General features: G+C 47.9%; 2 protein-coding genes across 3 annotated transcripts in view; one reads left to right on the top strand and one right to left on the bottom strand.

Annotated features, from left to right (window-relative positions):
• The window catches only part of supt16h (SPT16 homolog, facilitates chromatin remodeling subunit), a 21,594-nt gene extending 10,289 nt beyond the window's left edge, over window positions 1-11,305 (top strand). The window contains exons 11-24 of the mRNA XM_035426407.1: window positions 1,006-1,071; window positions 1,175-1,273; window positions 2,917-3,032; window positions 3,880-4,033; window positions 4,526-4,653; window positions 5,199-5,461; window positions 5,656-5,774; window positions 6,864-7,102; window positions 8,176-8,251; window positions 8,669-8,838; window positions 9,050-9,179; window positions 9,483-9,606; window positions 10,776-10,850; window positions 11,092-11,305. Coding sequence (XP_035282298.1) covers window positions 1,006-1,071; window positions 1,175-1,273; window positions 2,917-3,032; window positions 3,880-4,033; window positions 4,526-4,653; window positions 5,199-5,461; window positions 5,656-5,774; window positions 6,864-7,102; window positions 8,176-8,251; window positions 8,669-8,838; window positions 9,050-9,179; window positions 9,483-9,606; window positions 10,776-10,850; window positions 11,092-11,198 — 1,866 coding nt within the window. The 3' untranslated portion in view covers window positions 11,199-11,305. The remainder of the gene's footprint in view (window positions 1-1,005; window positions 1,072-1,174; window positions 1,274-2,916; window positions 3,033-3,879; window positions 4,034-4,525; window positions 4,654-5,198; window positions 5,462-5,655; window positions 5,775-6,863; window positions 7,103-8,175; window positions 8,252-8,668; window positions 8,839-9,049; window positions 9,180-9,482; window positions 9,607-10,775; window positions 10,851-11,091) is intronic.
• A 1,609-nt stretch (window positions 11,306-12,914) lies between these two features.
• si:dkey-46i9.6 (E3 ubiquitin-protein ligase TRIM39) lies at window positions 12,915-20,653 on the bottom strand. 2 transcript variants are annotated; one of them, XM_035427585.1, is made up of 8 exons: window positions 20,578-20,653; window positions 16,824-17,236; window positions 16,488-16,793; window positions 15,473-15,568; window positions 15,093-15,326; window positions 14,557-14,704; window positions 14,253-14,279; window positions 12,915-13,675 (listed from the first exon to the last, which is right to left on the bottom strand). In XM_035427585.1, exons 2-8 carry the CDS (start codon window positions 17,160-17,162, stop codon window positions 13,122-13,124), a joined length of 1,704 nt encoding a protein of 567 aa, XP_035283476.1. In that variant the 5' UTR covers window positions 17,163-17,236; window positions 20,578-20,653; the 3' UTR covers window positions 12,915-13,121. The 2 variants fall into 2 exon arrangements, with proteins under 2 accessions (XP_035283476.1, XP_035283475.1); XM_035427584.1 differs by having other exon boundaries at window positions 16,488-17,236.
• Between the last annotated feature and the right edge of the window lie 971 nt (window positions 20,654-21,624).

Genomic DNA, 21,624 nt, shown 5'->3' with positions numbered 1-21,624 from the left:
CTCACTCAGCACACTGAAAACACACTCACTCAGCACACTGACAACACACTGAATACACACTCACTCAGCACACTGAAAACACTGAAAACACACTCACACAGCGCACTGAAAACACACACACTCAGCACACTGAAAACACACACTCAGCACACTGAGAACACACTCACTCAGCACACTGACAACACACTGAATACACACTCACTCAGCACACTGAAAACACTGAAAACACACTCACTCAGCACACTGAAAACACACACACTCAGCACACTGACAACACACTCACTCAGCACACTGACAACACACTGAATACACACTCACTCAGCACACTGAAAACACACTCACTCAGCACACTGAAAACACACACACTCAGCGCACTGAAAACACACTCACTCAGCACACTGAAAACAGACTGAAAACACACTCACTCAGCACACTGACAACACACTGAAAACACACTTAGTGCACTGAATACGCAGTATGTTGGTGTGTTAAAACGTTGTTGTGAGTGTGAGTGAGTGCGTGCGAGTGCGCATGAACAAGTGAGTGTGCGTGAGTGTGCGTGCCTGCGTGCGAGTGCGCATGAACAAGTGAGTGTGCGTGCCTGCGTGCGAGTGCGCATGAACAAGTGAGTGTGCGTGAGTGTGCGTGCCTGCGTGCGAGTGCGCATGAACAAGTGAGTGTGCGTGAGCGTGCGTGCCTGCGTGCGAGTGCGCATGAACAAGTGAGTGTGCGTGAGTGTGCGTGAGCGTGAGTGTGCGTGAGCATGATTGTGCGTGAGTGTGCGTGAGCGTGAGCGTGAGTGTGCGTGAGTGTGCGTGAGTGTGCGTGAGCGTGCGTGAGCGTGCGTGAGCGTGCGTGAGTGTGCGTGAGTGTGCGTGAGCGTGAGTGTGCGTGAGTGTGCGTGAGCGTGAGTGTGCGTGAGCGTGAGCGTGAGAGTGTGCGTGAGCGTGAGCGTGAGCGTGAGCGTGAGCGGGGGCATGATTGTTTTTTCTCTCTGTCCTGCAGGATGAAGCCGCTACGGTTCTTACTCCAGTCAAAAAGAAGATAAAAAATGTTGGAATTTTCTTAAAGGTGAGCTGCGGCCATTTCCCAAGGACCTGGCGAGGAGAATTCAAAAACCAAAACCGAAAGTCGTAATTTCTCTCTATCTCCCCCCCCTCGCTCTCTGTCTCAGAATGAGGATGAAGATGAGGATGATGAAGAGGCAGATGATGCTGAAGAGCTGCTGGGAAGGGGAGCGCGTGGAGTCGCCCTCCTGACCGACCGAACTCGGGTACGAGACAGAGAGAGACAGAGAGAGAGAATATGTGGTCACTGCAAGACAGGAGAGGTGGAAACAGAGATGCACTTCCTCCTTACTTGCACAAAATATTTACAAATTAGAAAAAAATATTTCCAAAAATTATCCCAAATTATAAATAATTTAAATTTCATATCAAAAGAAGAAAAACGTGCAATTCTGTTAGGGGAAGGATCAACAGCCCCAATTGTGGCATATTTCATTTCAGCCTGTCATAACCTGAGGGACGGTGAGTGACCTCCCACCCCATATAAACATTGTACACATTTATTGATTTACTTCTGTTGCTGTCATTGTTATATATTGTTACATTTATCATTATTATTTAAATATTATTGTTTTACATATTATATATGTATGCTTTGGCAATAATTACATTTGTATTCCATGCCAATGAAGCAACTTAAATTGAAAAATTGAAATTAAGAAAGAAAAGAGACAGAGAGAGAGTGTGTGTCTTTGTGTGTGTACCTGTGTGCGTGCGTGTGTGTGTTTGTGTGTGTGTGTGTGTGTGCATGTGTGTATGTGTGCCAGTGCCAGAGTATGATGCGGATCATACGGTGTCGCATATAGTTTTTAAAAATGCAGCGATTGATGAGGAAATCCTCATCTTCACTGTAAAAGCACGCCTCCAAGTGTTACCAACCAAACTCAATTTATCCATTTGGTATCCTAATAGCCTCGACCCTTACTATTTATATCATGGACATCAACAGGTTGTTGAATCAATGTCACATATACTAAATGGTTGTTTCTGCTATAAAGGGCTGTTCATAGCCAGACATGATCGAATTGTTAATATTATATCTAAAGATGTATCATCCATTCTCCATCCAACTGCTGTGTTACATATAAACTCCACTGTAAAACCACAAATGTTTCAATGCAATAATAACCTCTATCAATTTTCAAATGTAAGTGCAAACAAACCTGATCTTACTGTGACTGATGAAGACCACAGAGAGGTGTTCCTACTGGAAGTAGGCTGTGCCTTCGATGCAAGCCTAGAAGAACCATTTCTTACTAAACAGTTAAAATACCAGCCATTATTACAAGCCATAACAGAACTAGGGTATATGTGTCAACTTCTAGTTTTTATATTTGGAAGCCTTGGCCATGTCCACCGGCTTGTGGTCAGAGATCTTAGGATAATGGGGCTGGCAAAATATTGCTCAGTTTCCTCTATTATAGGCAGACGCGGTATATGGAGGAGAAGATGTTTCTTGTACCCATAATGTTTCCTGTCAGTGCAATTGAGATGCAAATATCTAACCTGCATTTTGTTTGCTTTATCCCTACTGGTATGTTTTCTGCTAGTGAAGGACATCAGACAGCAACTGAAATATGTTTGGGCCCTTATGATGTATTTCATAAATGTGGACCTAAATAAAGAATGAATGTACCTGCGTGTGTGTGTGTGTGCGTGCTTGCGTGAGTGTGAGTGTGTGTGTGTGTGTGTGTGTGTGCGTGTGCGTGTGCGTGTGCGAGTGTGTTTGTGTGTGTGTTTGTGTGCGTGCGTGCGTGCGTGAGTGTGTGTGTGCCAATGCCAGAGTATGATGCTGTGTACAGAGTGAATTTTCTATCCAGCTACTCACTCCTGTCTTTTGATTGGTCAGAATGAGATGACTGCAGAGGAGAAGAGGCGGGCTCACCAGAGAGAGCTGGCCAATCAGGTGAATGAGGAGGCCAAACGGCGACTGACAGAGCAGAAAGGAGAGCAACAAATACAAAAGTGAGTGGAGAGAGAGAGAGTGAGGAGGAGGAGAGAGAGAGGAGAGTGGGAGAGGAGAGAGGGAGAGTAGGAGGAGAGTGGGAGAGGAGGAGGAGAGTGGGAGAGGAGAAAGGGAGAGGAGGGGAGTGAGAGAGAGAGCTAGTCTTGCCAGCTAGTCTTGAAGCTTAGTTCATTAACCCCTACTAACACAAAGCAGCCTCAAGACGGCAACATACAAACAATTAGAGTCAACCAAATTATAGCAAAACATAAAGAAAATTACATCACCTATTGGGACACACAAACAAAAACACAAAGCAAATTAGAATGCTATCGGGCCCTAAAAAGAGAGTACACTGTGGCAGATTACCTGACCGAACACCACTGAAAAAAATCTGCCCACAATTTGAGATGCACTCAGAGACAGAGAAGCTGCCATTCCTTTTTGGAGAAAGAAGGGGATGTGTAGATTTGGCAGCACAATACATTGCCACTTGCCACAAACTGAGGGACAGGGAGTAACATTGACACCAGAAAAGTAACATTATTATAGTTAATTGACACTTTGTATGTGTTATGTTCTAGATGTAGAATTTTATTTCTGTGGATTGTCTGGATTTTATATTTTTTCTGTTTATTGTAGTTAAATTGTTATTGCCTGTCTGTTATATTTGTCATGTGAGTGAATGCTTTGGCAATGTAAGTGTACCCTTACCATGCCAATAAAGCTTATTGAATTGAATTGAATTGAAATTGAGAGAGGAGGAGGAGAGTGAGTGGAGAGAGGGAGAGAAAGAGGAATCTGAGCGGTGCTGAAATGTGATGTGCTGCGGTGGGCGTGGCTTTAACTGGTCTCTCTGCCTCCCAGGGCTCGCAAGTCCAACGTCTCCTATAAGAGCGTGTCCCAGATGCCCCGGGAGAAGAACATCAGGGAGATGAAGATCTTCATTGATAAGAAATATGAGACAGTCATCATGCCTGTCTTTGGCATTGCCACGCCCTTCCATATCGGTACCATCAAGGTAGGCCCCACCCCCGCCACATAGACCACGCCTCCACACAACCATGGGCCCCACCCACACCCCTGTAGGCCCCCCCCACACACCCACAGGCCCCACCCCCACTCCTGCAGGCCCCCCCCCACACCCCTGCAGGCCCTGCACCCACAGGCCCCGCCCCTGCCCCATAGACCCCGCCCCCACAGGCCCCACCCCTGCGGGCCCCGCCCCCCCCACACCCACAGTCCCCACCCACACCCCTGCAGGCCCCCCCCACACACTCACAGGCCCCACTCACACCCCTGCAGGCCCTGCCCCCACACCCCTGCAGGCCCTGCCCACACCCCTGCAGGCACCCATCCACACCCCTGCAGGCCCTGCCCCCTCCCCCACAGTTCTGTCCCCACTGCCCCCATCTCCGCATCAACAGTGGTGTTCGGTGTTGTGCGTGTGTGTGTGGCGTTACAGGGTGTGTGTGTGTGTGGCGTTACAGGGTGTGTGTGTATTCTCTCACAGAACATCAGCATGTCGGTGGAGGGGGACTACACCTACCTGAGGATCAACTTCTATGTCCCCGGCAGCTACCTGGGCCGGCAGGAGGGGAACATCTTCCCCAACCCTGAGGCCACCTTCGTCAAGGAGATGTGAGTGTGTGTGTGTGCGCGTGTGTGCGTGCGTATGTGCATTTGTGTGTGTGCGTGTTGCGTGTGCGTGTGCGCATGTGTATGCGTGTGTGCATTTGTGTGTGTGTGCGCGTGTATTAGTGTATGCGTGTTTGTGTGTGTGCGTGTGACTTTGTGTGTTTTTATGTGTGTGAGAGTGTGTGTGCGCGTGTGTGAGTGTGTATGTTTGCGTCTGTGTGTTCAGTACTTCCTGGTACTCTGGGTGCGTCTGTGTGTTCAGTACGTCCTGGTACTCTGTATGCATCTGTGTGTTCAGTACTTCCTGGTACTCTGTGTGCATCTGTGTGTTCAGTACTTCCTGGTACTCTGTGTGCATCTGTGTGTTCAGTACTTCCTGGTACTCTGTGTGCATCTGTGTGTTCAGTACTTCCTGGTACTCTGTGTGCATCTGTGTGTTCAGTACTTCCTGGTACTCTGTGTGCATCTGTGTGTTCAGTACTTCCTGGTACTCTGTGTGCATCTGTGTGTTCAGTACTTCCTGGTACTCTGTTTGCCCCGCCCGTCAGAACGTACCGCGCCTCGAACCTGAAAGCGGCGGGTGACCCCTCGGTGCCCTCCACCAACCTGCAGAACGCCTTCCGCATCATCAAGGAGGTGCAGAAGCGCTACAAGACCCGCGAGGCCGAGGAGAAGGAGAAGGAGGGCATCGTCAAGCAGGACTCCCTGGTCATCAACCTCAACCGCTCCAACCCCAAACTCAAGGACCTGTTCATCCGGCCCAACATCACTCAGAAGAGGATGCAGGGCTCGCTGGAGGCTCACACCAACGGTGAGCGGGGAAACATAGCCGGGGTGTGTGTGTGTGTGGGGGGGGGGGGGGGTGAGAGGGATGGAGGGAGAGGAGCAGGGGGAAGATGGGGGTGTGTGGGAATGGGTGTGTGTGTGAACATCTGACAATACTTATTTTGTCATCTCCCTTCTCGTCCCTCTCTCTCTCTCTCCCCCTCCCTGCCTCCCTCTCAGGGTTCCGGTTCACCTCAGTAAGAGGAGATAAAGTGGACATCCTGTACAATAATATTAAACACGCCGTGTTCCAGCCCTGCGACGGGGAGATGATCATCGTCCTGCACTTCCACCTCAAGGTGTGTGTGTGTGTGTGTGTGTGTGTGTGTGTATATGGTGGGTATGTGGGTGTGTGTGTGTGTGTGTGTATATGGTGGGTATGTGGGTGTGTGTGTGTGTGTATATGGTGGGAATGTGGGTGTATGTGTGTGTGTGTGTGTGTATATGGTGTGTGTGTGTGTGTATGTGTGTGTGTATATGGTGGGTATGTGGGGGTGTGTGTGTGTGTATGGTGTGTGTGTGTATATGGTGGGTATGTGGGTGTGTGTGTGTATATGGTGGGTATATGGGTGTGTGTATGGTGTATGTGTGTGTGTATGGTATATATGGTGTGTGTGTGTGCGTATGGTGTGTGTATGGTGTGTGTGTGTATGATGTATACGGTGCGTGTGTGTATGGTGTATATGGTGTGTGTGTATGGTGTATACGGTGCGTATGGTGTGTGTGTGTGTATGGTGTATATGGTGGGTGTGTGTGTGTGTGTGGTGTATATGGTGTGTGTGTGTGTATGGTGTATACGGTGCGTATGATGTGTGTGTGTGTGTGTGTATGGTGTATACGGTGTGTGTGTGTATGGTGTATACGGTGCATATGGTGTGTGTGTATATGGTGTGTGTGTGTGTGTATGGTGTATACGGTGCGTATGGTGTGTGTGTATATGGTGTGTGTATGGTGTATACGGTGCGTATGGTGTGTGTGTATATGGTGTATATGGTGTGTGTATAGTGTATACGGTGCGTATGGTGTGTGTGTGTGTATGGTGTATATGGTGCGTATGGTGTGTGTGTGTATGTATAAGTGTGTGTGTGTGTGTATATGGTGCGTATGGTGTGTGTGTATGTATAAGTGTGTGTGTGTGTGTGTATGGTGTATATGGTGTGTGTATGGTGTATATGGTGTGTGTGTGTGTATGGTGTATACGGTGTGTGTATGGTGTATACGGTGCGTATGGTGTGTGTGTGTATATGGTGTATATGGTGTGTGTGTGTGTATGGTGTATACGGTGCGTATGGTGTGTGTGTATATGGTGTGTGTGTGTGTGTGTGTATGGTGTATACGGTGCGTATGGTGTGTGTGTTTTATGCGTCGGCTGTGCTCTCCCCCCGCAGAACGCCATCATGTTTGGGAAGAAGCGGCACACGGACGTGCAGTTCTACACGGAGGTGGGCGAGATCACCACGGACCTGGGGAAGCACCAGCACATGCGCGACCGCGACGACCTGTACGCCGAGCAGATGGAGCGCGAGATGCGCCACAAGCTCAAGGCCGCCTTCAAGAACTTCATCGAGAAGGTGGAGACGCTCACCAAGGAGGAGCTGGAGTTCGAGGTGCCCTTCAGAGACCTGGGGTGAGAGCGTGTGCGGAGTGGGGACCTGGCCTGAGAGCGGATGGGGTCAGAGGTCATACATACCTGAGCTACACATTTTTGAAGAGAAATAATGGCATTTCACAGTGTATCAAAGATGTATGTTTGCCATGTAACCTGTCGTTTATTTTCTGTAGTTCTGTCATGACTATGATCATTATTATTTGTTACTGCTATCTTGCTAGCTGGATATCGGTATCTTTCTCTATCGTAGCAGGCAGCTGCCTAGCAATCTCGCTGTTTCTCTCACTAGCTGGCTAACTAGCTAACGATCTCTATAGCTCTCATTAGCTAGCTGGCCAACTACCGATCTCTATATTTCTTACTAGCCAGCTGGCTAGCTAGCGATCTCTATATCTCTTACTAGCTAGCTTGCTAGCGAGTGATCTCTATATCTCTCACTAGCTAGCTGGCTAGTTAGCGATCTCTATATCTCTCACTAGCTAGCTGGCTAGTTAGCGATCTCTATATCTCTAGGTGGCTAGCTAGTGATCTCTATATCTCCCACACCAGTGAACTACCTACCCAGCAATCTCTTTATCTCTCACTCACTAGCTAGCACTCTCTATTTTTCAGTTTTTCAGCTTTGAATGTCATGGCAGCCATGGTCTTATTGTTTGTCCCAAGATAAATTCTGATCATCAAGATGATACAATGCAGGGCTGTCTCGTGGTGTAGCTTGTTGAGCGCTGTCCACGTGCTCATTACCAGCGCGACCCCCCCCCCCCCCGTCTCTCCCTCTCTCTCACTCAGTTCTATTCTTTCCGCTTTCCTGTCCAATTTAAAAAAAATTTTTTTATCCAAAACGCTTTACAATTGATGCCTCTCATTCGCCAGAGCAGTTAGGGGTTAGGTGTCTTGCTCAAGGACACTTCGACATGCCCAGGGTGGGGTTTGAACCGGCAACCCTCCGACTGCCAGACAATCGCTCTTACCTCCTGAGCTATGTCGCCCCTATGATGGAATATTTGCTACTGAATTAACATAACTGAACTGTGTGTGCATGTGTGCGTGTTTGTGTGCGTGCGTGCGTGTGTGTGTGTGCGGGTGCGTAGGTTCCAGGGCGCCCCCTACAGGAGTACTTGCCTGCTGCAGCCCACCTCAAGCTCTCTCTGTAACGTCACAGAGTGGGTGAGTGTAACAGCAGCAGAAGGATGAGTGTGGAGACATCTCTATTTCTGTCATGCGTTTGTGTCCTTAGCTGAATATTTGGGCTCTACCCACGTACTACCAGTGTGTAGCAGTTAGGCCTGGAAACGGTGCTCTGACTGTAGCATGCAGGTGTAGTAGCAGTGTAGCAGTTAGGCCTAGAAACGGTGCTCTGACTGTAGCATACAGGTATAGTAGCAGTGTAGCAGTTAGGCCTGGAAACGGTGCTCTGACTGTAGCATACAGGTATAGTAGCAGTGTAGCAGTTAGGCCTGGAAACGGTGCTCTGACTGCAGCACACTGTAGCACAGTGTAATAGCAATATAGCTGTTCCTTGTGTGTGTGTTTCTGTGCTGATGGTGTGCATTTCTGTCCTTGTTTTTTTTGGGGTACCCCCAGCCCCCATTTGTTGTGACCCTAGATGAGGTGGAGTTGGTGCATTTTGAGCGTGTGCAGTTCCACCTGAAGAACTTTGATGTGGTGATTGTCTACAAGGACTACAGCAAGAAGGTCACCATGATCAACGCTGTGCCCATCAACTCCCTGGACCCAATCAAGGAGTGGCTGAAGTGAGGCCCCGCCCCCTGCCCGCCCCTATCCTAATAACTAGTACTGAGTAACCATAGCAACCCTCACCTGCACATCCAACACCTCAAACAGCCCTGTTCTGAGTAACCATACAAACCCTCACCTGCACATCCAACACCTAAAACAGCCCTGTACTGAGTAATTGAGTACATCCCCTCTCTCATTCTCTTCCCCCCCCCCCCCCCCCCCCAGTTCCTGTGACATTAAGTACACAGAGGGAGTGCAGTCTCTGAACTGGAGCAAAATCATGAAGACCATCGTGGACGACCCCGACGGGTTCTTTGAGCAGGGCGGCTGGTCTTTCCTGGACCCGGAGAGCGAGGTGAGCCCATTAAATGCAGAGTGAATGAAATGGAGAATAGATGAGTGAATGAAATGGAGAATAGATGAGTGAATGAAATGGAGAATAGGTGAGTGAATGAAATGGAGAATAGATGAGTGAATGAAATGGAGAATAGATGAGTGAATGAAATGGAGAATAGGTGAGTGAATGAAATGGAGAATAGATGAGTGAATGAAATGGAGAATAGGTGAGTGAATGAAATGGAGAATAGGTGAGTGAATGAAATGGAGAATAGATGAGTGAATGAAATGGAGAATAGATGAGTGAATGGACGTGTTTCAGGGGAGTGGAGAGGATGACTCTGGCTCTGAGATGGAGGATGAGACGTTCAACCCCTCGGCTGAGGAAGACGAGATTGAGGAAGAGGACAGTGATGAAGATTACTCCTCTGAGACTGAGAACTCTGGTAAACATTGCACACACTCATTTAAACTATACCCCCTTTTAAACCACATACACGTATAAACACTATTCACACACGTAAACACTATGCATACTCATATACTATTCACACACGTAAACACCATGCATACTCATATAAACACTATTCACACACAAACACTATGCATACTCATATAAACACTATTCACACTCGTAAACACTATGCATACTCATATACTATTCACACACGTAAACACCATGCATACGCATATAAACACTATTCACACCCGTAAACACCATGCATACTCATATAAACACTATTCACACCCGTAAACACCATGCATACTTATATAAACACTATTCACAAACGTAAACACTATGCATACTCATATACTATTCACACACGTAAACACTATGCATACTCATATAAACACTATTCGCACACATAAACACTATGCATACTCATATAAACACTGTTCACACCCGTGAACACTATTCATACTCATATAAACACTATACACACACGTAAACACTTCATACTCATATAAACACTATACACACGTAAACTGTGCATAATCATATAAACACTTCACACATGTAAACAATACACTATCATGAGCAGTATTAGTATACACATTTATATGAACACTACACGCACATATTAACACTCAAATACATTTTGAATAGCACTTTTTACAAAAAACTGTCACAAAGACACTTTATAGAGTAGCAGAAAAAGAGAAAATAACAGGCCTGAACCCCCAAATAGCACATGAGGTAAAAAAACACTCCCAGTGGGGAGAAGACCCTCAAACGATGGAGAGAAAAAACTCCCCAATGGGAAAGAAATTCGAGAGGAACCCGGCTATAGAGGGGGAGCCCATCCTTCACTGGCCAGCCTGGTGTAAAGTAGCTGCAGAATGGATGTAACAGAAATGTAATAAGGGGTCAGTCACAGCATAAAATAAAATAATAACATGGGCTGAGCTGGTTACAGTTGAGGTAATAACCAACTGGTTTAGCAGAAGTCCAAATTGTGTAGTTCAGTATAGTTCACAACACTGCACACTCATATAAACACTATACATACTCATGTGAACACTATACACACTCATAAACACTGAATTTCTCTCTGTCTCCCCACCCTCCTGTCTCTCTCTCTCTCCCCCCTCCCCTATCTCTCTCTTTCTCTAGACTACAGTGCCTCTCTGGGTTCGGAGGAAGAGAGTGGGAAGGACTGGGATGAGCTGGAGGAAGAAGCTCGCAAAGGTGAGTCATGTGACCTACTGTCAGCCAATAACAGAGCTGATCTCCCGCTCACCGTTTGCACAGGGGTGAGTTCAGGGTGCTAAGGTCTGCTGGGCTCGGGCCACAGCTTGTGTATTTATCTGAACGGTGGAGTCACGGCAGTTAAAAGAATTCTAATGATGGCAAGACTGACTCTGGGGAAGTTTAGGTTGGGTTTGTGTGTGTGAGTTGTGCTCTGCTTTGACTGTGTGATCTTTCCCAGCCGACAAAGAGAGTCAGTATGAGGACACAAACGAAAGCTCAACCAGGAAGAGGAAGGGCCGATCCTCAGCCCCGCCCCCCAGAAGCAAGAAGAAGAGGCGGCGTTAATGACATCACTCACTCACTCAAACACACACACACACACACACACACACACACACACTCACTCAAACACGCACGCACACACTCACTCACTCAAACACACTCACTCACTCACTCAAACACTCACTCAAACACGCACGCACACACTCACTCACTCAAACACACACACACACTCACTCAAACACGCACGCACACACTCACTCACTCAAACACACTCACTCACTCACTCAAACACGCACGCACACACTCACTCACTCACTCAAACACACACACACACTCACTCAAACACGCACGCACACACTCACTCACTCAAACACACTCACTCACCCACTCAAACACACACTCACTCACTCACTCACTCACTCACTCACTCAAACACACACACACACACACACCTACACTCACTCATACACACAAACACACACACTCTCACACACACACACACACACACTCACACATACACACCCACATACACACCCACTCCCACACACTCACATGTACACCCCCCCCCCCCCACACACACACACACATACACACAGGTAAATTTAATGTCTTTAATTTTGTTATCCCTAAAATCCTTGTCCCATATAGATGAAGTTGTGTGTGTGTGTGTGTGTGTTTGTACGTGTGTGTAGGGGAATGTGAGTGCACCTGTGAGTGTGTGTAAGAGTGTGTGTAGGGGTATGTGTGTGCACCTGTGCGTGTGTAAGAGTGTGTGTAGGGGTATGTGTGTGTGCTTGTGAGTGTGTGTAAGAGTGTGTGTGCGTGGTCATGTGCATGCACCTGGGCATATTCTTTAATTGCCTCTGTACCTTTTTCATCCAGTCTGTGTGTGTTTGTGTGCATGAACACAAATTTGTTATTAGAAGATAGATTTGGGGAATAGTCCTCCCACATTGCACATGCACACACACGTACACACACACACATGCTCTCTCAGGCACACACACACACACACACACACACACACACACACACACACACACACACACACACACACACACACACCTTGAGAAAGCTGTATTGTTTATACACGTGTGCAGACACACCAGTGACCTCTTTCTAATCCAGGGTTTGTAGCTTGTTATGTTGCTGATTCCTGTGTTTGTTTTTATAATAAAATGGGAAGAAAAGAAAATGTGAGTATGCAAAGCTGATACCTTTCTGTCTCACCTTTACCTCTCTCACACTCACCTTTACTATTCTCTGTCTCACCTTTACCACTCTCACAACCACCTGTACCTCTCACACTCACCTTTACCTCTCTCATAACCACTTGTACCTCTCACACTCACCTTTACCTCTCTCTCTCTCTCTCGCCACTCTCAGCAGTCTCTGTAGCAGAAACCTTCATTGCTGAGTCTGAGTCCCTCTGGTTGTGGAAGCCCAGGCCACAGGAGGCCGAATGGCTGCAGATAGTGTTTCTATTTTTCTATTGGCGGTTTCAGTCTGGGAGAGCTAAGACGTGACTGGGGTAGTGTGTGTCAAACCGGTTTGACAGTTTCCATTCATTCAGTAATCATAACATGGTCCTAAATACCACAACAGCCACCAAAAAAAGACAAATAGTTTTTATTGTGCTACTATTGCCCTGCTTACATGTCACATAGAATGACTGTTGTTCAGTAACGAACAGAACATGCAAAAGACAAAAACTTCAGAAAAATACACAAGCTTCCGTTTGTCAAGACATCATTTGATTATGTATAAAATCTAGCTTCTTAGCCCATGTCATTACACATGGCACGTTGAGTGACAGCACAGATGAGTCCTGTGAATCGTGTCACAGTGACGGGGATAATGTTATTTTAACGTAGGAGGGTGAGCTGAGCGCAGATCTTAAGCATTGCTTGACGGTGGGTTTCTGGTTGTGTAACGTTGCATTAAGGTTGTGTTGAGGTTACATTAGCGTTGGATAAGCCCCAGTTTTCAGCACTGCTTCACCGCAGGTTTGGAGCTCATGGGGGAGATGGTGAGGCTGTCTGAGGTCTTGTCACTGCAGTACAGGTAGAAGAAGGGGTGCAGTGTTTCGCTGAAGGTGTCTGTGAAGGTGTAGAGGTGAGACCTGGCCTCCACGTCGTAGAAGGACACCTGCCCCTCCTCGTAGTCCAGGTACACGCCCACGCGGTGGGGGCGGTGTGGGAGGCTGAGTGTAACGGGGGGAGTGCAGGATGCTCGGTATTCGCGCCCCCCCTTCATGGCCAGCGCCCAGTAGCCCTGCGCCGTGCTGACCGCGATCCGCCCCTTCCTGTTGACGGACACCTTGGCCACGCCCAGGTACCAGTCGTCCTTCTGGCCCACCTGCACCTCCCAGTAGTGCCGGCCGCGGGCGAAGGCCTCCCTCCCCAGGACGATGACCACGGTGTCGAAGCGCTCCGGCCCATCCGCCAGGTCCTGCCACACCCCCCCGTGCCGAACCTGCTTCCCGCTTTCAGACAGCTGCAGCCAGGGGTTCGCCGTCCGGCCGTCCAGGGTCACGCCCACTGAGGAGCACACAGCCAATCAGACAGGGCCCCAGCCACAGAGAAGCACACGGCCAATCAGACAGGGCCCCAGCCACAGAGGACTACAGGGCCAATCAGACAGGCTCCACCCACAGAGAAGCACACGGCCAATCAGACAGGGCCCCACCCACATAGGAGCACATGGCCAATCAGACGGGGCCCCACCCACAGAGGAGCAGACATCCAGTCAGACAGGCTCCACCCACAGAGGAACACACAGCCAATCAGACAGGGCCCCGCCCACATAGGAGCACATGGCCAATCAGACGGGGCCCCACCCACAGCGGAGCAGACATCCAGTCAGACAGGCTCCACCCACAGAGGAACACACAGCCAGTCAGACAGGCTCCACCCACAGAGGAACACACGGCCAATCAGACAGGGCCCCACCCACGGAGGAGCGCACAGCCAATCAGACAGGGCCCCGCCCACATAGGAGCACATGGCCAATCAGACGGGGCCCCACCCACAGAGGAGCAGACATCCAGTCAGACAGGTCCCCACCCACAGAGGAGCAGACATCCAGTCAGACAGGTCCAGGTGAAGGAAGCCTCACCTGCATATTTCTGTATCCTCCGGAGCTCTGTACAGAAAGAGGATTTTAATCTCAATACTCATCAGGTTTTATTAAAATAATCAGAGCTTAATATTTTAACTGTAAACCTTCGAGCCTGTGCTAATGTCCTTTTCCTTTTATGGGTCAGCTTGCAGATGATGATAAGGACTCTTTAATATTAAGAAATTAAATAATCTAATTATAACTTATCATAATTACAGTAGGTAAGTGGGAAAGCTGCTGATGGCAGTGGTTTGTAATGAGAGTAAAGTTATCTGCTTTATTTATGAGTCTGGAAACTGACCTTTCTCTGCCAGTTTGTCCACTTGCTGGGTGAGAGAGACCTCCAACTCTTCCACGGCTCTCCTCACAGTCCCCACACACACATCAGTGTGAACGCCGGCTCCAGACCAGTCCTTGGTGTTCGGAGGGGAACACAGAGACGGGAAACTCTACAGCAGGAGAGGACAGATCCATCAGCATGGAGAATTACTGTACTGTACCGTCCACATACATACACACCCACTCACTCACTGACTAACACACTGCACATACACACTCAGTGACACACTGCACATACACACTCACTAACACACTGCACATACACACCCACTCACTCACTGACTAACACACTGCACATACACACTCACTCACACTGCACATACACACTCACTAACACACTGCACATACACACTCACTCACTCACTAACACACTCAGTAACACACTGCACATACTCACTCACTCACTCACTAACATACTGCACATACACACACTCACTCCCACTCTCTCTAATACACTGCACATACATTCTGCAGTCAGTAACAGTAGGAGTGTGTGACCTGTAGGAAGTAGAGATGATCCTCAGTTTGTGAGAGTTTCTCCAGTTCAGTGCTTCTGGTCTGTAGCTCAGTGAGTTCCTGCTCCAGGTCTTTAATGAGGCCTTCAGCATGTTTCTCTACTGCTCTCTGCTTCTCCTCCATCACCTCAGTCAGTTTGGCCTGGCGAATCTCAATGGAGCGCTTCAGAGTACTGAACACCAGCACGCTGTCCTCCATCTCTCTCTGTGTGCTGCTCTGCTCAAACGAGAAGCAGCTCTTAGAGTACAGGTGTGCGGAGTGAGTGAGAGGATTTCAGTCAGAGAGAGATCAGTAATATGCCCGTAACTGAGCCCTGTGTCTCCCTCCCTAACGTGAGCATCAGGACTGTAATCAGGACTCACTCTGCTCAGCTCCACACACTGTCTGATCTCCTCCACCTTCCTCCATCTGTCCTGCATCATCTGCTGCATGTCTGCTTCCGTCTTCTTCAGCTGAGCCTGAGAAACATTACAGCACAGGAGACAGAGAGGAGGGGCAGTAAGACCACACCCCTCACAGCTGGATCACTAACATTAACCGTCTTCTTTAGCGAGCCAAACAGCCGGACCTGTTTTGATAACAGACGGCACTTGGATGTTTACATTGCTGATGGGTGGAAGTCTGTGACCTCATGCTTAACACTCTACACTGAAAACAGGGCTGAGAAATAATCTGGTCACTTCTGTCCGGAGTCCTGCTGCCCATCCAAATAATGAAATCAGAAGAGAGGTGGGGGGGGGAGGAGGGGCATGATTTAGGCTCATGGTTGTGTATTTAGACTCGTTGTGTATTTATGCTCATGGTTGTGTATTTAGACTCGTTGTTGTGTATTTAGACTTGAGGTTGTGTATTTAGGCTTGAGGTTGCGTATTTAGACTCAAGGTTGTGTATTTAGACGTGAGCAGCTGTGTATTTAGATGCAAGGTTGTGTATTTAGACTCAAGGTTGTGTATTTAGGCTCATGGTTGTGTATTTATGCTCATGGTTGTGTATTTAGACTCGTTGTTGTGTATTTATGCTCATGGTTGTGTATTTAGACTCAAGGTTGTGTATTTAGACGCAAGGTTGTGTATTTAGACGCAAGGTTGTGTATTTAGACTCAAGGTTGTGTATTTAGACTCAAGGTTGTGTATTTAGACGCGAGCAGCTGTGTATTTAGACTCCGGTTGTGTATTTAGACGCAAGGTTGTGTATTTAGACTCAAGGTTGTGTATTTAGACTCAAGGTTGTGTATTTAGACGCGAGCAGCTGTGTATTTAGACGCAAGGTTGTGTATTTAGACTCAAGGTTGTGTATTTAGACTCAAGGTTGTGTATTTAGATGCAAGGCTGTGTATTTAGATGCAAGGCTGTGTATTTAGACGCGAGCAGCTCTCACCTTCTTCTCCACCCAGGCCCTCTCAGCGGACACAGTGAAGTGGGCCCGGTGGTCCGTCTCCACGCACAGCACACACACACACGTCTGGTCCGTCCTGCAGAACAGCTCCAGCAGCCGCTCGTGCTTGGGGCACATCCTGTCCTGCAGGCTGCTGATTGGCTGGATGAGTTTGTGTTTGGTGAAGCGGGCGTTGTGGGACCTCAGGTGCTCCTCGCAGTAGGAGGTCAGACACACCAGGCAGGACTTCAGCGCCCGCTGCTGCTCCCCGGTGCAGATGTCACAGGCCACGCCCTCCGCCCTGGGGCCCTCTGCCCTGGGGCCCTCCGCCCTGGGGCCCTCCGGCTGCATCTCGGGGCTCCCCTCCAGCTGTACCGCAGGGCAGGTTGCTGCAGCGTCCGGGCCCTCCTCGGGGCCCCCCTGCGGGGGTCTGGCTTCGCTGTCTCTCAGCTGCTCCGCGATGTCCCGCAGCACCGTGTTGACGCTGATGTCGGGGCGCTGGTAGAAGGTCTTCTTGCACATGGGGCACTGGCACAGGGAGCTGCCCTTCCAGTAGCCCCCGATGCAGCCCATGCAGAAGCTGTGGCCGCAGGGGATGGAGACAGGGCTGCGGAACACGTCCAGGCAGATGGAGCAGTAGCACTGTTCCTCTGACAGCTTCCTGCTGACTGAAGCCATTCCTGCCACAGACAGGTCCTTCACCTCCGCTTTCCAAGCCTAGCGTGGCTGCAGTCACACGTCTGCGCTGTAAACTAATCATGCGCATATCTGCGTCACACGTCTGCGCTGTAAACTAATCATGCGCATATCTGCGTCACACGTCTGCGCTGTAAACTAATCATACGCATATCTGTGTCACACGTCTGCACTGTAAACTAATCATACGCATATCTGTGTCACGTCTGCGCTGTAAACTGTCATCATATGTTTATCATTTCACTATGCAGGCTCTGTAGCCTGCAGTTAACACTAATAACTAAACTCTGTATTTTATCAGGATGTATGTTTGCATTAAATGGAACATTCACAGAAAAATACAAGAACTTAAAATTCAGCAATACTGAATTAGGAATATCTTGTTATTTTTTATTTATAAGGCTGAAGCTTTTTGTTTACAAACACAATGGATCAATGCATTATGGGATTGCTGACTCTGACTCCGTTATGGAGGAGAGTTGACTGTTAGTGATATTATTAAGAGTAGGGCTGGGACTACCCAGTAGCACCTTGGCGTATTAAAACTTCCTGCATCATTTAGCAGCGGCAGCACTTTATGAGGTAGATATTATAATATAATAATATTGCAAACAAAAAGTGTTCTCATGTTTATTATTGCTCAGCAAATGATCCACTGAAGCTGGATAATTTATGGAGCTTATGGAAGTGCACAAGTTCCTGCATCTGCCATGATGTAATTACAGACAAAAAGACACAGGCCTGTTTGTGTGCCTCTCGAAATCTGAAACATTGCAGACTGTGGGTGCGCTAGATGTGCGTAAAACATTGTTGGTGTTCTACATATATGTATGCCAAACTACTTTACCAGTAAAGGTACTGTTACTTTTGTGTCCAAAAAATTTCATATTATGAAACAAAAGCTTAAAACTGTAACAGCATTCACTCGCTAACTAGCTAACAGGCTAATGACTCGGTAATGCTAGGATGCTAGTTAAACAAACTATTGATAAAAAATATGAATACACATTGTTAAGACATTTAAGGATTTAGTTAGGTATGCTATTAACATTGAAATGTTATGGTACATTTCTAATCTGAAAAGATTAAACCCAGTGAGCTGGGCTGGGATATCTGCAGGTTTTATAATGTTTTTTGCACAGCGCCACCTGCAGCACTGGAGTAGAATACATGGGGAAAGAGCTTTGAGTTTCAGCATGGGGTCTGTGTGTGTTTGATTGTTGCTTGATTTGTATGTTTGATTGTTGTTTGATATGTATGTATAATTGTTAGATTTGTATGTTTTATTTTGTTTATGTGTTTGATTGTTGTTATTTAAGTATGTTTGATAGTTGTTTATGTATGTTTGATTGTTGTTATTTAAGTATGCTTGATAGTTGTTTATGTATGTTTGATTGCTGTTATTTACGTGTGTTTGATAGTTGTAGATGCTCTGCAGAGGCCTTGGCCTGCGCACAGATGCACTGCCCATGCTGAAGCCTGGTGCCAGGGCTGCAGTGAGCCGACCCATTTTGGGTGATAAGCCTGGTGCCATTAAGATTAATGTGTGAAAGGGCAGCTGTCCTTCCCAGAGGTCTGGAAGACGAGGGGGGGACAAAAGAGAGAGCTTCTCAAGTTTCTCCCAGAATGCATTCTGTCAAAGTTGTTGCATGGAACTTCCAAAATAACATGCTTACGGAGGCAAATAGCTGTGCCGTTCGGCCTAAAGCAAACTACCCCTCCCCCAGACCCCCCTCCCAGACCCCTCGCCCAGACCCCTCCCCAGACCCCTCACCCAGACCCCTCCCCCAGATCCCCCCTCCCAGACCCCTCGCCCAGACCCCTCCCCAGATCCCCCTCCCAGACACTCGCCCAGACCCCTCCCCCAGACCCACCTCCCAAACCCCTCCCCCAGGCCCCTCTCCCAGACCCCCCTCATAGACTCCTCCCCAGACTCCCCTCCCAGACCCCTCCCCCAAACCCCTCCCCCAGACCCCCCTCTCAGACCCCCCTCCCAGACCCCTCCCCCAAACCCCTCCCCCAGACCCTCCTCACAGACCCCTCCCCAGACCCCTCCTGGCACAGGAGGGGCGGGTCTGTGTCTCTGGCCTTGTGCTGATGGAAACAGGCTAAAGATGATCCTCCCACAGCCGCTAATGTTCTGGAATATTCTGCTAGCGCTGGAAAGCAGGGGAAACGAAGCTCACTGAAGGCATATATGTGATGCTTTAAAGTATGAACATTCTGAAAATAACTTTTTTATGCAGAGAACAGATTGTATGGATTTAGTCTGTCATGACCAAAGGCAACAGTAGCTTTGCGCCTCATTTTATGCAGTAGAAGTTAAACAAAACTATGTAAAGGACTGTAGAAGTGTGGAGTGTAGAGTGTGTGTGTGTGTGTGTGTGTGAGTGTGTGTAGGTATGAGTGTGTGTGTGAGTGTATGTGTGTGTGTGTGTGAGTGTGCGTGTGCATGTGTGTCTGTGTAAGTGTGTGTGTGTGTAGGTGTGTGTGTGAGTGTGTAAGTGTGAGTGTGAGTGTGTGTGTGAGTGTGAGAGTATGTGTGTGTGTGTGTGTATGTGTGTCTGTGTAAGTGTGTGTGTGTGTAGGTGTATGTGTGAGTGTGTAAGTGTGAGTGTGGACATGTGTATGAGTGTGTGTGTCTGAGTGTGTATGTGTGTCTGTGTAGGTGTATGTGTGAGTGTGTGTGTGTGTGTGTGTGTGTGTGTGTGTGAGAGTGTGAGTATGGAGTGCTGGTATTCCTGTGGCAGTGTGCTTCTGTCTAAGGAGTTGGGAGGGAGGCTGGTGTATATAGAGGCTCGGCTATAGATAGAAACTCTCTCTCTTCCAGAAATACCCCGCCAGCAGATTCCCAGCTTTATGTTTACCCCACAGACAGGGGCAGCGAGAAGCCTTCTGCCCCTCAGTTCTGCCCCTCATTTAGCACCACTGGCCACACACATACACACACACTCACACACACACTCATACACACTCATACACACACATTCACACACACACTCACACACACATATACACACACTCACACTTACACAGATACACATTCACACTCACACACACACACACACACACACACACTCATACACATGCCTACACTCACACTTACACACACACACACACACACATTCACACACATATACACACACTCATACACACGCCTACACTCACACTTACACACACACACACACGCATTCACACTCACACACTCGCACACACATATACACACACACACACACACACTCATACACACGCCTACACTCACACTTACACATACACACTTACACGCACACTCACTCACTCACTCACACACACACACAGAGCTCTGAGAATATTTCTGTGTTCTCATTGGATGAAAAGCCCATCATGTATGAAATAAGCCTTCAGGAAGCTTTCTTACCGGCAGCGGCTGCAGTGGAGGGAGACTCCATGGTGTCACCGCTGTGTCCCGAAGCGCAGTGTCACCTCTCTGACAGGCAACACTGACCCCATGCTGATCCTGGCTCCCCTGCTCTTAAAGGGGCAGCCTTACATAACCCAGCCAATCACAAACAATCATCTCCTCTTTGCTCCGCCCTTTCCAATAGAGCTGGACTCTCCTCTCACTCACATCTATTTCCTGCCAACTTCAATAACACTGCACTGTGTAAGCCCCACCCACTTTAAAAGCACTGCACAGTGTAAGCCCCGCCCACTTTAATAACACTGCACAGTGTAAGCCCCGCCCACTTTAATAACACTGCATAGTATAAGCCCTGCCCACTTTAATAACACTGCACAGTGTAAGCCCCGCCCACTTTAATAACACTGTACTGTGTAAGCCCCACCCACTTCCATACTGCTGCACTATGCAGGTCCTGCTTCTTCTGTTCTTCAGGAAACAACATTCAAACCCAACATAACTGTATAAACGCGCTTTCAACCAGCTGGGGAAAATTGTAGAGGAAGTCCAGACAAGTCCTTTCCTCTGATCATTTTTATTCAAATTGAAAAATACAGTTAATAATACCATGTTTTCAGTGTACAGATATAGTATATTTTTACATTTAGCATTTTAATGCTAAACTCTATAGTATAAAATACAGTAGTAAAAAATAGTATGTTTAAAAAAACCTATTTCTAAAATATGGAAATCAAGTCCATTATTGCATTAGACATAAAGACGTCATGATGTAAAGTATCTGGGACCCTTCACATATGAGTACAGAGATTCTTCATATAGAACAGGAAGCCACAGCTGACCGATTTCCTTCTGACCCTAAAAGAACAGCAATTTGGAGACTGATCTGCTCAGATCAGCAGGCTTCTGTGAGTTTAAGCACATTCATTAATTCAATGTACAGACATAAATTTGGAGTCTGACAGTCCTTGACAGTCATGTTTCTGTAAAAACAGTGTCTGTACCCCTGGAACATCACAGGAGAACTCCCACACAAGGAGGGGCCTG

Source organism: Anguilla anguilla, chromosome 7 (genome assembly GCF_013347855.1).
Source record: "Anguilla anguilla isolate fAngAng1 chromosome 7, fAngAng1.pri, whole genome shotgun sequence".
NCBI lineage: Eukaryota > Metazoa > Chordata > Actinopteri > Anguilliformes > Anguillidae > Anguilla > Anguilla anguilla.
This window is presented reverse-complemented; position numbering and strand designations above follow the sequence as displayed.

Coding starts and splice junctions, on each gene's coding strand:
- si:dkey-46i9.6 (XM_035427584.1), bottom strand. CDS start 17,162: ATGGCTTCAGTCAGCAGGAAGCTGTCAGAGGAACAGTGCTACTGCTCC. Junction 14,705..15,092: donor ATCATCTCTACTTCCTACAG/GTCACACACTCC, acceptor CTCCTGCTGTAG/AGTTTCCCGTCTCTGTGTTC. Junction 14,280..14,556: donor GGACAAACTGGCAGAGAAAG/GTCAGTTTCCAG, acceptor CTTTCTGTACAG/AGCTCCGGAGGATACAGAAA.